The sequence below is a fragment of the Caretta caretta genome, chromosome 2, assembly GCF_965140235.1.
Source record: "Caretta caretta isolate rCarCar2 chromosome 2, rCarCar1.hap1, whole genome shotgun sequence".
Classification (NCBI taxonomy): Eukaryota; Metazoa; Chordata; order Testudines; family Cheloniidae; genus Caretta; species Caretta caretta.
In genome coordinates, this window is record NC_134207.1 from 218,457,878 (window position 1) to 218,473,415 (window position 15,538).

At 38.9% G+C, this 15,538-nt stretch overlaps 1 protein-coding gene across 3 annotated transcripts in view; it reads right to left on the reverse strand.

Annotated features, from left to right (window-relative positions):
* The window catches only part of PHF14 (PHD finger protein 14), a 285,184-nt gene that overhangs the window by 258,751 nt on the left and 10,895 nt on the right, over positions 1–15,538 (reverse strand). For all 3 annotated transcript variants that reach the window (XM_048838246.2, XM_048838250.2, XM_048838249.2), the window contains exon 4: positions 10,651–10,795. In XM_048838246.2, coding sequence (XP_048694203.1) covers positions 10,651–10,795 — 145 coding nt within the window. The remainder of the gene's footprint in view (positions 1–10,650; positions 10,796–15,538) is intronic.

Sequence of the window (15,538 nt, forward strand, 5' to 3'; positions counted from 1 at the left end):
ACTGAGGGTAGTTCACCTGTGCAACCCTATATATCCTCACTATGGGGCACAAGGATAAATAGGCTCATGCATGAGCTGAACAGGCACTGCTACCAAAAAAAAAAAAAAAAAAAATCTCTGATCAAACGCTAGGGGGCACATGTACACCTGAAGTGGAGTACCCATAGAAATCTACTCAAAAAAGAAAACTGTTTTGCCATGTTGGGATCCTAGAGATCAAAAGGACACTTAAACAGTAACAGCTGAAAACTGGAGGATTCTGAAAAGTTAGGCCTTCCCCAGACCTAGGAAATGAGAAGCCTTTGGGTGAAACAAGCACAGTCACTGTATTAACCATTGGTTACTATCACACTCTTACCACCAAATACGCCAAAGCTACAGGACTAATTGCACCTCTGACTCCTCTCCCCCTCATCTTTTAGAGTGTTCCCTCCTCAGGTCTCAAGCTATCACCCCTCTCTCGGGTTGGGATCACAATTCTCCCACTCTCAGAATAGGAGACTGCAGCTTAAGGCCTGGTATAAACTGTTATCTCAGGTATGACTTACGTTCAGACCCTGCAGTTGTGTTCCTGCTGCAGTGATCTCCATGCTCCCAATCTGGCAAAAAAAACTATATCACTCCAAAATGTAACCTGGAAGTATGCTACTGCTGTATAATTGCCTCTAAGTATGTGCTGGGAGGTTGATCTACAACGGTCATGCTTCTATCTTGCTTGTTTTTCCCCACTCAGTCCCCTGTTAAGCTAGATCAATACATTCAAAGAGAAAAGTCTTATAATCCAATATACAGTAACTTCATCTCTCTGGCCAGATCACATGGAGCTGCTGTGTGATACATAATACTAGAAAAAACTGTTGGTGTAGAAAACATTCAGATGTCATGGTGGTTTACTGTGCTGTTCGTAAAATGTAATATTAGATTGTGAATTTAAAAAACACACAAAAGTTTAACATTTTATTTTGTTTCTCATAGTATCATTAACTCTTCTACAAACTGCGTGTAACAGTTGATTAGACCGTTTAATGTAGACAATATGTAGTTTTATGTTGAAAACCTTGTTTTCAATTTTTGTCTTTAATCCACAGATTTGTAATATTTTTTTTAATGGAAAATTATGTAAGTTTAAAAAAAACTAGTATTGTAACAGTTCCAATTGAGCTTTCAACTTCATACCACACTGAGGTGACTAAGGAAGATTCCCACCTTTGCTGCTACTGTTTGGCAGGAGATAACTTGCCATAAGATTATATTAACAGAGTAACAGCATCTGCTCCCCAGTTCTGACAGCTGCATCAGGCATGAAATGATAATTTTTAATGAAAATTCAGCATTTGCAAAAAAATTGTAATATGTTCACAACTACTGTATTTCACAATCCATAATTTTCTTTTCCCTCTGAAAATACTTCCATTAAATCTGAGAACACTCTGTCTTCTCCCTCCCCCATAACTAACTAACCTCCCCTTGGTTAGTTACCAATTGACCTATTTTCAGTTTAAATTTAATCTGACAAGGTCAATTTCAGAGAATGGAAAGTATGTGATAGATTTCACAAAACAGATTCTACACAAAAAAGCCAACACTAGAACAGAGAAAGCTGTAAAATCAAAATACCAGTAAATAATTGATATTTTACTATACAGTAAATACTCTTAAAAGTACACTCCTTTTTAGCACAGAAAATTCTATTCCCTGCCACACAAATCACAGCAAAGTAACAAAATAAACAGATTGAAAGAGATGTCTGGACAAATGTAGAACTTATTTAATTCATAGCAGCTAAACCCAAGGGAAATTGCTGGCAAGTGCACTACCCACAGCTATGTCACATGCTATATGTACCAGACAGTTTTCTTCAGACATACTGCAATCAATATGTCAGGAGACCTGACATCACAGTTGGGGGTACCCTGCTATTACAAGCAAGTTACAAGATCCTAGCATAAAAGCATTTATCCAAAAAGTGACAGATTAAAGATTTTATAAAAGAAACAGTATTTATCCATAACTAAAAGTGAACATTTTGAAAAGTAATTATACTATTATAAAATGTAATAAGCAGGGTCGTCCTTCCCTCCTTAAATCTAAAATTGGGGAGGAAAAAAAAAAACCCAAAACACATTTTTAGTTTTGTCTATGAAACAAAAACTACTACAAATGTTCTTTGACAGTAGACTTAAATTTCTAGGCTTGCGCTGTAATTTTTCATAGACACATGGAAACAAACCAGGGTACTGCATGGAAGAATGAATTAGTAAACTAGCCTTTCATTTGTATTATTTACAGGTTTTGGGTGTTATAGACTGCAAACACTTTAAATGACAGTTACCTTTCTTACAGAGTTAATAGTATCTACTAAGATCTTTGTATAACTTCTAAACTCTATGCACCACATCAACTGGTCTTATAAATTGGGAGAAAACTCCATAAAACTAACCCAGAAGTTTATAAATTCTGAGAAAATTAGGAGTAGGTGGAAGTTTCAGCAGCAATTCATGAAACCATGGGCAGGAGAGAGAGAGTCAGATAAACCTCTATCCCCTGCGCCCCCATAGAGATTTTTAGTAGTCTTAGTAACTTTCAGGTGCTATCAACCCCACCTGTAATAAATACTGTTGCTCCTCTTTCAAATAGTAGCAGACTTCAGGGCTTTGTAGGTCAATTTCCCATTGGATGGGATTGGACTGTAACTTGTGTAGGCACCCTTTACTAGAGGGGCCTCTAAACTTTACGGGGAGTGTTCCAGTTGGGAAGATCCTGTGTGCGGCAATCTAGCCTTAGAGACTAGAACTCCCATGATACCTTGGGGAAAGAGTGAGAGACTCTCTTCCAGGCAGCACAGGGAGAGCAGGCTGTGGACTCCATTTTGGAAAAAGGAGTGAGATTGCTGGTGTGGAGCTCTGTCCATAGCAGGAGCTGCTGCTAGGAAGCCAGAAGCTGCTGCTGAGAGCCTGCAGGGACTTTGATTGAGCACGGAGACTCAGAGGGAGTTTGTGGCTTCACTGGAGCCAGGACAGAAACTATTGCTGTGTCTAGAGCTGACTGAGGTGGGCGTGCAGTGAAGGAACTGTGAGTAACCCCCACTCTTGTTTAGGAAAGTACTTGCAAGGGAGGGGGCACAGCAGAGAGACTGAGTCTGAGGAGAGGCAGAGTGATCATCCTATCAAACCAGGAACCAGAGCTGCTAATATTTGGTGAGGCGAACTTCAATCTTCAGAGAAGGTTGCAGCTCGTTGCTATGCTGGACTGATACACAGAACCAACAGAGCGCTGTCTCCAGCTGCGGATCTTCAAGCGCGCCCATGCAAGCCTCTAGGACTCTGAAATCCAGAGAAGTGTACACTCCAAGGTGGGGTAAATTGTGGCAGTGTAAATGCTAGTTAGATAAGTTTCATTTATCACTGTCTCCTATATTTGTTAATTGATTTTATTCAACTGCACACTGTGGATTTAAATTAGTAGTGACATTTAATCTTAGTCTGTTATACTTGTTTCTTTAAATTGTTAAGTAAAGGTGTGTTAACTCTAATTTAAAGTATATTGGATGTATATTATTTATAATTGGTATTTTTGAGTTAGACCCATGCCACAGATTATTATTAGAATAGGTTTATTCCTAGAAGTTCAAGGCACGCCACTGAGTGTATACAGGGGCCAGCCAGGTGGGGGCACCGCCAATTTTAAATTCCTTTAGGAGTAAAGGGCCTGCAGTAGAGGGGTGGATAGAGGAGTCCCACCTACCCATTACCACCACTGGGATACTCAGAATCCTTTAATGTCAACATCAGGCGCCCAGGCACACAGGTGAGGGTTGCCTGCTCTCAAGTAACCCAGGAAGGAAAGCGGGTTTATTTATTTACACGATATAATACTGATAATCTCTGAACAAATGCTGTATGTAGTACTCACATGCTAAGAAAAAAAACTTGCAAAACTATGTGTAGCAGCACTATCTGACTCCCACAACAATATCAAATTAAGCACCGCAATATACCATATTAATCAAATTATTCAGTCTCGGATTTAATTAAATAACATTTTTAATATATCTGACACTGCAGAATTCCTAGTCTGTGACATGTAACATTTTTATTCTGATGCCAAACCCCCTTGCTACAGGCCCCTTGCCACAGACTTGAAGCCAATCTTGCTACAGAGTACACATACTCAATTACCTGATTGCATGGCTGAAAGTTAGATGTAATCTCCCATATTTATCTTTTAACACTGTATATACATACGCAGCTCACTTATTTGCCTTCCTACTCAGTTCTTCCTATAATTCTATCCTGTCAAACTTCATAGGACTCCACTCATTTCTTCGATATGTGTTTGACTGTAAAGTGTCATTACTAAATTAAATCTCAGACAACTCATAGATATGCTAAAAATAACTACAGAAGTCAGGAAGTAGGTAATTATTTTGCAGCTTACCTACACAAACATTATAGGTACTTTTCGGTAGAATGAGTTTCTTTGTATTTGTTCTGTTGGTGGTGCAATGTAATGCCTGAAGATTACCTTCTAACTAAAGAAAGCACATTTGAATGCATTTAGCATTATAGAAATTCTTGTTTCAAGCAGGATGTCCATTAAGATACAGTACACCTTATATCATCATCCTCCAGATAAAAGGTCAAGTCCCCATGTAAACAGACTTTATATTCAATGAGTTCAAAAAACAGAAAGTTACTGCGCTTGAAAAGTTGACATCAACAAAAAAAATAAAATAAATAAATAAATGACGCATTTGGACAAGATAAAATTAAGAAAAGTGGATGTAGAAAATAAACTAACAATTTATCCCTACAAATGCCTCAAGGAAGTCAGCCAATTGCCTGGCTATCTAAAAGTCCCCTTGTTCTTGAGCCCCATACCTAAAAAAATTAGGGTAACGTAGGGCTCCACTGGTCTTCTCCGCAGAAATACTTCTTTCCATATTTGTGCTGTCGACCCAGATACAAAGTTTAAAGCCGTGTGTCAAACATATAGTTAGCTGACTTAATGAGGTCCCCATGATGCGTTTGTGTGGCTTACGTGACATTCAGTTTGCACAGAAGCTAATCTTTCATGTAAAAAAACGTTCCTTGCTCTCAAGGCTGTGAAAAAACCTTCCAAATATGAACTGTGGATAGCCAGTGCAGCGAAGTCTTTCCAAGTCTGCAGACAGCTTGAAACAAGCAGGAGGGATAGCTCAGTGGTTTGAGCATTGGCCTGCTAAACCCAGAGTTGTTAGTTCAATCCTTGAGGGGGCCATTTAGGGATCTGGGCAAAAATTGGGGATTGGACTAGATGACCTCCTGAGGTCCCTTCCAACCCTGATATTCTATGATTCAGTGGTGTGACCTCCGTTTTCCTGTATTAATCTCATTTGAGCGTCAACTATACAATCAAATGACAATATTTTAATATCAATATTAACTATTTCATTACTGATCATTTTGCAGAGAGAATAGGGTGGGAGCAAAGCTGCTTCTGCATGAAAGGAAATGCAAAGGAAAAACAAAGGAAACAGATAGCAAAGTGGGAGGGAAACACAAAGGACAGAGAAGAAAGACAAACTGGAAGATATTGTGGTGATCTGAAAAGGCTAGTATGTTTTTCCACTTAGTGACATTATATGCAACAATAAAGCTCTGAACAAAAAACTAAGTATAGTTATTACAGGCCATATTCTATCCTGGATCCTTGTGCAAAACTTCCACTGATATCAGTGAATGTTTCACTGTGGATACATCCTACATGAGCATAATTAAACATGAAATACAGTCCTCTGTTTGACACCACTCACTTAAAGGGATAATACCAGATTGCCTCTTTTCCCTAAGAACTGCTTGGCTTTGAGCTAAGGGTCCCAGTAAGTCCTCTTCTAAGCAGAGTAGATCCATAGCTAGCAGCCAAGACGACATTTCCATAATGTGTTTCTCTACATACATTTTTTTTTAAAATAAATCCATGCTCCTAAAGTAAAACAAGCTGTTTCATGGGTTAATGTAAAGGTAACTAAATTGGATTTTAAACCTATTAAATAAATTCTGAATTTCAATGCCAAAGCTTGTTCCATTTCTAGCAATTTGGACTAGTTTGAATTAATTAATTTTATCTGTATTCTAAAAAGCTCAAGAAAAAAATTATACACATTGTACTGTTTACATCAAGGGATACAAGAGTAAGCTTGAAGACAAAACATGTTTGGTGACAATACTTTTAGATATTTAAAACTACAGGTAAAATATAAAAATTCTTGTTACAGAAAATATATGGAACTACAATGGTGCAAACGTACAAGTATAATCTTCAAAAAAAATTAAGAAAAAGAGGAAAGAATTGCAAATGTTTTGTGAATTAAAAAAACTATTTTGTAAATAAAGTGTTCATGGATTTTAACCAGGGGAAAAGACCGTCACTTCTCCAACATAGTTTCAGCCTGCAAGTCTAACAAGATACTGTGATACCAGTTTATCCAATCACCATACAACTTTGTCACAAAAATATTTTCATAGACCTCCAAGCCTCTAGGAAGTATATTTGCTGATAATGCAGTAATGTTCTGAGAATTATCCCCATCACTCTTCACCAGCATAAAACTCAATCATCACTCAGACAGTAAGCGTTTCTTTTTTCTAATAAACTAAGCCAACACCTAGCTAGGGAAAGTAGAAAACTGCTATGAAAGTTTAGTTTAAATTACTTTCCTGCATCTTACATCCATCTATAACCACCACATTAACAGATTATGAAATAGAAGTTGTGGGCAATGCAGAGTAGATGTGTTCTGGAATGAACCATAAAAGAAAAGTTTAGAGTCTCAATTCATGAATTTGTAGCAAGTTCAAAGCATAAGATGTAGAGTATTTTCACAACATGATTTCATAAGTAACAAAAAGGTGGAGTGAGGAGATAAAGAATGTGTGATATTGGTCTGGAACGACTTATTTCGTACACAAAACATCAAGTTCTCTTACGGAAGAACTCCAATAGTTCCCACCTTGTCAAGAGACTTTAGGTAGCCCTAAACCACTCATTGAAAACATTTTAGTCAGTGAAAGAAGGGATAACTAAATGTTTCAAGCAGTCAACATTTGTCTGGAGGGAATATGACCTCACAAAAAGCCAATTAACTTTCTCTCCAGTTCCTTGGGACAGAAGAAGCAAGGAACTATTTGTTGGAAGAGATTTAGTCTAAAGTTAAACTTTTCTATATTAAACAAAAAGCTATTTCACCTTTTTGAAGCAACACGCAAAGAAAATAAGAGTGGCTCTTTCTGTCTTTTATAGGATTAATATAGACAACTAGAGGTTCTGGGAGTTTCTTCTCACTTTTTTTTTTTTTAATAAACCTGAATGTCTGAAGTGTATTTACTTTGCTTTCCTAGGAAACTATGAGCAAATGAAAACTGACAGGGATAGTACATCAGTAAAAACAAGCAAATGAAATCTGATTAGCTGGAGTAAAAATGCTTTTCTTAACTATTTAAAATGTTCTGATTTTTGTTTACACCTATCTAACTCTGACCGGGGGGGGGGGGGGGGGGGGGCGGAAGAGCACACCCACCCTTCAATTAAGGCTGATAAAGCTCCAAATCTTATTTCAGAGTTATCCAAGAAGTTCTCCTACAAAAACAGAGGGAAAACAGAACCTGACTTTCCTGTTATTTCTGAGGTGAAAAAAAACAGAACAAAACAAGCAATTTTAAAAATGCATGCTATTTACTATAAAGAATCAAATAATAGCACAAAATTCTCTACTCCTTGCAGGTCACCTTTAACTTGCTTGCTCTAGCAACGTATTTCTAAAAGTCTTGCAGTGTCATACCTAAATAAAAATGTAAGCGTAAACTAGTAGCACACAGGGTTGCCAACTTTTTAATTCTAAAAAACTGAACACCCTTGCCCCACCCACTGCCCCACCACTCCTCTGAAGACCCGCCCCTGCCTGGGCTCCGCCCCAGCTCACTCCGCCCCAGCTCACTCCGCCCCCCCGACCCTCTGTCTCTTGCTCTCCCGCACCCTGTCTCACATGCTCATTTTCAATGCATGGCCCAAACAGGCATATTTATTGTTTTGACAGATGTATTATGCTAAGTTCAGGTTTTATTTGTTACAGGATGCTAGAGCTGACAGCAAAATAGTCAAAAAAGGTAATTTTTAAAAAAAAAATGCAATTTCACAAACGTTTTCATGATTCTATCCCTCCTCCTTCCCATTTTTCATAACCAGCTCCACGCGTTTTGTTCACTAAAGTTATTGTAATTTTATATGTGGAATTAGGACCACACATTATCACAACTGCAATGGGTCTATTAAAGGCCCACTCCCAAAGCCAAAAAACAAATCCATAGAACACAGCCACAAAAATGCACACCTGACCAGATAACCAGATATAAAAATAAATCTGTAGAAACTCACTCCCACACCTACATGCAGATACACATGAATACACGTGTGTATACTTCTAGCATACGCTAACACATATATTTCCACATTATTTATTATTACAATTGTTGTTTAGTGCCTAGAGACCCCAACTATGATCAGGGCTCCAGGTAGATGCTGGACATCATACACATAAAAAGAGAGAGTCTGCAACAAAAAGTTTACAATGTAGCGAGACAAAGGTGGGGAGAAATGTCTGATACATTGGCTCTTCTGCCATTACTAATCAACAACATTCACTTAAGAAATAATACATTTCTTTTAGAGTTCCCTTCTCTTTTAAAAACTTGTTATGAAATGAATACACACACATTTTATGTCAATTTTGTGCGCAAGCCAGCAAAAGGAATAAAAGTCAGAGTTAAGCTGCAAATTTTATTCATACAGGTATACACAAATGCAGCAAGACACGCACATCCCTACACAAAGGGACACAGTTTCTATCACACGTATGCATGCATGCACACCCTTGCCTACATGGAGAGACTTTTTCCATACACTTTTCCAGGGACTGCCTAAATCACCCAGCAGGGAAGGGAGGAGGGTAGGCTGGAGGGGAGAGGGTGGAGGACAGAGGATGCGGGCGGGGGGGGGGGGCAGTGAAGGAGAGAGGAGAGATGGGGTATATGGGGTAGATGGGGATGCAGGGGGAGGTGCATGAGGATGTGGGGGAAACAGGAATGTAGACACACAACGGGAGTGCAGCAATGTATGGAGGTGAATAGGGTGCCGGGGGGGGGGGGGGCTGAGGAACATGGGGGTGGCGGCTCTGGGAAGTGGAGAGGATGGGTGGGATAGCACTGTAAGGGGTACATGGTTGGGATGGGTAGGTGTGGGGCGCAGGATGGGATGGGACAGGGCAGGACAGGGGAGGGATGCGACAGAGAGGAATGTAGTGAGGGGGATGGGGGTGCAGCCCCATTCCCAGCACTCGGAGATGGGGATACACATACCTCCAACTCCTGAGTGCCAGCAATGGGGCAACAGACAGAGGACAGTTTGCCGCAGGGCATGTGCTGCAGCTCAAGCCCAGCCACACGAGGAGAAGAGGGCCCCACACGCCCCCTCAACAGCCACCTGCCGAGTGCTTGTGAGCAATGCTAGTTCCTCCCCTGCTCTGACCCAGCCAATGGGAGCTATGCCTGCGGTCGCAGCACCACACAGACTCCGCCCTAGCAGCCCCTAAGGCTAGGAGCTGGACATGCCTGCTGCTTCCAGACCCAGGAGCTGCGTGGGCCGCAGCGTGGCACTAGCAGGGAGCCTGCCAGCCCTGCTGCGGCGCCATGAACTGGACATTCAATGGCCTGGAGCCGTCAGGATTCCTTTTGACCTGGGTGTTCTGGTCCAAAACCGGACACCTGGTCACCCTAGTAGTACAACTAATGAAAAGACTAAAGGAGAAAGATTTTTGAGCCTCAATTTTTTCATGAAACCCATAAGGCAGGCAGATTGATACTGCCTACTGGAAGCTCTACCTAATTGCACCTATAAGGCAACTCCCCCTAGCTCCCTTATCACTTTCTGCATATTACAAGAGGCCTTCTACATCATACTACCACCCAGCGTGGACTTTTTGAACAATTACCAAAAACAAAAAACCACAATTATTAATTGTTAATTCCTCTTTTCATGTAGCCTGAACTTCCTCCTGATTTCAACCTCTTATCTTCACTATATTTAACAAGTCTCTAACTTTCACATGAACTCAACTGCCCTGACCATACCCTTTCCGGGCCTCATTGGCCCTCTGTCCACTTAGTACCACTGCAAACTTTGCTCTTAGAATTTACAGCCATGACCTTACGCCCTAGTTTATGAAGCAGAAGCACTGCGTTAGTATATCTAAATTTAATCTGAATTCCCAAAAATAAGACCTGAAAAATAATAGCCTGCATTTTAGCATTTTCAAACTGGAATTTACACTAAAACCTACCTTATAGGTTGCCCCATATTCCCTGAAGTTTTCTTCTCTAAAAGCATATTTACGTCCGGGAGGTGGGGGGGGGGGGGAGGAACGGGGACTACAACTTTTGGTCTGTTAGGGTGAAATTTATACTATTGTAAGAAATTTCTGCAATACAAAGAATCGAACACCAGATTTTTAGGGTTCATTTGTTAGACCAGGCATCTTATATTCTTTATATTAACAAGTAAGCTTTGCCTTTATCTTTTCCTTCCCAATAATAAAATAGAATAGAGAAACAAAATTACCTTCATGCACTGTTATTCCACAATTGTCACACTGGATTATTTCATCAGCATCTTCGCTGTTATCCCCAAGACAAACACAGCAAATCAGAATATGGTCCATTTTCTGGGAGGTCCAGTTTTGAGACTTTTCAAGGATCAGTGAGTCCTAGCATTGAAAAATTAAGATGCATTGATTACACTGGAAATCACCCTGGAATGGTTTATTATTTCTACTGAAAACAGGTATTTGCCCAGTGTAAATAAAAAAATTAAGACGACTTATGGATTCTCCTTGACTTCTGCCCTGTAACATTTTTATATTTATAATTATATATAAAAATATTTTAAAGCATGAAAAAATTAAGTACTTGAAGGTTTTTACATCTATATAAAAAAAAAGTCTTCCTCTCCGCTAGAATTGTATGATGCCCAAGTGCAATTCTGCCATCCGCCTTTTCGGGTCTTGATGACGCCTGCTGTAGAGAAGCCTTGCTTGGGTGGGCCTTATAAGATCTACTAGAGCAGGTCTCCCTTCTGGCAGACCTTATCCACCAACATGATTTAAACTGTTGGTGTTCTTTAAAAGAGGAATATCAGAAATATATAAAACTTCATTGCAATAAGAATTAAGGTTGAAAGTATGTTTTGGGAGTCCAGCTAACTTCAGAAAATTATTGCACTTCAACAAAAAGTCTATGCCTTCCCAAAAGCCCATGCCTTCCCAAAAGCCCACACAAGTGTTAAAAAAAGTATACTGCTGATTTTACATATGATTTATTAAATGGGTAAGAATGTCTCATCTTCTGACTACTAACACAAGTAAGGATTTGCAGGATCACATATATAGCTTATAAAGTACTTCAGAATTCTTCACAGTGAAAGGCACTATATAAAGTGAAATATTACTAATTTATACAATTCAATTAGGAATTTCTCTCAGGAAAACATGGAGTAGTTTATATTATTCAGATATAAAAGAGTGATGGATAAGTTCTGGGCATTTTCAACCTTTCAAGATATTTAAATGGATACTATTTAGAATGGATTTAAGGTTGTCCTCAAATTGATTAATATGTTTCTGGACTGTAGAGTAATGTCTCTGTACTGTATTAGCACACGGCACCCCCGACTCCCACCTCTATTTTTACAAAAAGAGTAGAACATAGAACTTAGACTGGCTTCACCAATAAAGTCTTAACATATGGAGAGGTGAGGCATCAGATGCCCTAGTAATAAAAACATCACTACTGATTAATTAAAGAAGTATTTGTAATAGTTTCAGAGCAGAGGCTGGCTATCCATGACAGCCAACAGCTACTATTAGAATTCTTGGCATATCCCAGAATCTGTACTGCTGTGGATTTTGGAGCAACAGGAAAAAAAAAGCGGGTGGGGGTAGAACTTTTCCTTTTCAAACATCCCATTCCCACCCCAATCCCTCATTGACGATTGTGATAATGCATTAACACCCTGTTTTTAACCCTTAGATCGGTGGTTCTCCAATTACCTCCCTCAGTCTCTCAATCCCACATAGCACTTCTCTCAAGATATTTTGTGTTCTGCTGCCACCAGGAAAAGCTCCACAGATTACCTGTGGCCCATGGACAACAGTTTGAGAACCATTTCCTTAGAAAATAAATCTAATGCCCAAGTGGCTCTGAAGATACAAAAGTCATTTACCATACTTGCATCATTTATTGATCGATCACTTTGCTCATAATTAAAAGCAATACAATACTAGACAGAGCATATCATGAGTAGTAAACATTTCCCAGATGCAAAGGCAATTAGTTTCCAGATGATGTGGGTCTTATGATATTTTCTCTTCCCAAATTTTCCTAAAAACAAAAGAAATTTCAACTTGCAATATTCAGGACTACAGATAATAGATACAATGCAATGCTAACAGACTAATGCCAGCCTGGGGGCAGATGGGGGAGGCAGATTTATGGTTCAGCATAACTTAATTCATCTCACTAAAAAGTTTAACTGGGATAGTTATTCTGTTATGTTTTCATTACAATATGTTAAATGCACATTGATCATCCTTTCTACAAAAGATAATGTAAGCTGTACAATTAGTATGTATTGTTTTAAAATTTCTAGTACTCAAAACACTAAGAAAAGTGAGGCCAACACCAAACTGATGATTTGAAAGTGAGTAATATATCTAGGTCCTCAACATTTTAGGGAATTTTCCAAAAGCTCAAGGAAATACATTTCCAATATGGTATGTAAAACCACCATTTCTACATTAAACAAAAGAGATGTGCCTAGGTTATACATAAAATCTAATATGGCGCACTAGAACGACGAATAAAATGTAATTTATATGGGGTGTTTGCCAACATCACATGGAGAAACTGTTGAGTTGGTTGCAGGGCTTTGGAGCGGATCGCAGAGCAGCTCCGGAGCCGTGGAGCTGCAGGTTTTTGCCTGGAACTGGAGCGGAGCCGGAGCACAGCTCCAAAGCCCTGTTTGGTTGTTCTAATTTTCTTTAAACTTCATAAAAATAGAACCAAATCTACATAGTCTTAGGAGATCAATAATACAGAGCTCTTGTCACTTCTTGGTTACCAGTCTGAATCCACCCCCGGTTGCTTTATGATGTTTGTTCAGTGGCCTACATGGAAAGCTTTGTAGATCTCAATCTGGTTCCACTATACAGTACAACTGGCATCTTGATCTGACAGGCCAAGGACCATGGCACAAGTGATCTTCCAAAATTTGGACACTGAAGTTCAGTTATGAGGTACATTGGTGGAGCACTGTGGAAAAGTTTGTAGTGCTGCTACTAACTTTTCTGTTTACAGAAGATTCCTGGTTCCAGAGCTATTAATCTGGCACAAGCTATATATTTACATCAAACATTCAAAAAATAAAAATAAAAAAAAATACAGGCAGTCATTACATATTTTAAACCCATTCAGGACACAGGCAATCTCTTCAGGAATTTAAGTCAGGAGCAAGTAGTTATAGCCAGATTGCTTGTAGTTATTGTCTGGAGAGGGACAAAAACAAACTTAAAGATGCTCACAAAGACCATGGTAGAAGAGAGGGTACCAAGATGAAGGCAAGCTAGTAAACCCTATACTCTGCTTCCACTATGAGTATATTTTCCATTACCCTCTCAATCAAGAAAGAGGTCATGATCCTTGAGGTGATGGGGAAGATAACTCTAGGAATAAGAGAGAAAATTATAAAAAAATAGCACACAGTGTCATGTTTGCAGAACGGATGAACAGGAAATAAAGAAGGAATTAAAGTTTTCCCCATATTACATAGGTTCAGGATTAATGAGGGTTTCCCCTTACTTTTAGAATAAACCTATAAAGGCCAGCACTTTGTGACAAGACCATGAATTGAGAGCACTTCTCTCCCTGTATAATTGCCTATAAATATGATTTAGGTAACTTTCCCTTCACTTTACAAATACAAAAATGTGTTAGCAATACCTCCTAACTATGGCAGATTAACTGTGCACTGGCACAGCTAGACTTGTAGCAGAGAGGTCCTTTAAGTTCTAAGGACTTTACGGAACGCCAGAATTTTCAGTCAACACCACAGGCTCAGATTCTTTGTTCGGCTTCACTGAGGAAGGTCTAAAATTTTGGTCTGATTTCTAGTTCTATAAACACTGACATTTTTCTAACTAAAAGCAAACATATAAAACTTGTGACTTTTTATCCAAATAAATAGAACTATGTGAAAACACTGATATGACATTTATATGGAGAAAATATGTATGAGAAACAGATAGATGGTAGAGGGCTAAGCCAATGCTGCAAGGATACCAAATTTGGCATCAAAATTAGGTTTTGTGAGGGGACCCTGAATCTGTGGTATGGTGTATGTAGTGGCCAGGAACCCTCATGTGGGGTCAAGAACTGTTGTTCCAGCCAAACCCTACATCTGCAAGGTAAAGGGGTGGATTTCATTTCCATCACCACTTAATTCCCCATACAAAGTCCACTATTGCAGGAAGTATTAAGTTTCACAACTTATGCACATGTACTTCCTAATAACTTTAATGGGAATTGCAGAGGACCTCATTGGGGAAGAAAAGAGCTCCTTAAAGCAATAGCGATTATAAAATTGAAGAGCATCATTTATCTACTAATGATGCTTGACAAAAGTTGCGACAGTGTAAGCTTGTCTGCCTACACTTAATACAGTAGAACACTATAAAGGTAAGTCATTACAACACAGGTTCAAGTATAACATGGTCTGTCCTTGAATTCTATCTTTGCAAAATGAAAGGGCAAAAAAATTAACAGAGCAAAAAGACTTGACAGAAAAACCAAAATCTTTTTAAAGGCCTCAATATTAGCTGCCTACAAAGTTAGTTGCTTAAATACTCTGTCCTTTCATACATCAAGCACAGTAACATCTGCATTACTAGGACTTAAGCTTCTGCATTGTAATGAGATTCTGCTGGACTCTAGAGGAACTATTTTTACTAAATGTGAAAAATTAATATAGTGGAGCTGCCAGCAGCACTTTTAAAACATTGTTTCAAACCCCATAAAGTGAAATTGGACATGTATTCTGTTAACCTAGAAGTTAAAACTAGATTTAAAAATTAAAGTCCATTAAGATCATTTTCAATTTTAGAGACTCAATTACCTTGCTTTGTATTGAAAGAAAACAATCTAAAAACAGCTTAATCAAAAAATTCAGATAGTTCTTAACATGCAGTGTTAGGATAATTTTTAATCAGTTGTGATAGTTCATTCTGAAAGGTAGGAAAGATGGTCTTATTATTCATGCCCAAGATTTGAAGCTAGGAGATCTGGGTTTTAATTCTAAGTCTGGCACAGACTGTGGAGAAGTCACTTAAGAATCAATCCAGCAAGGTGCTAAATGCCATCAATTACCATTGATGTCAGTGGGAGCAGAGGACACATTA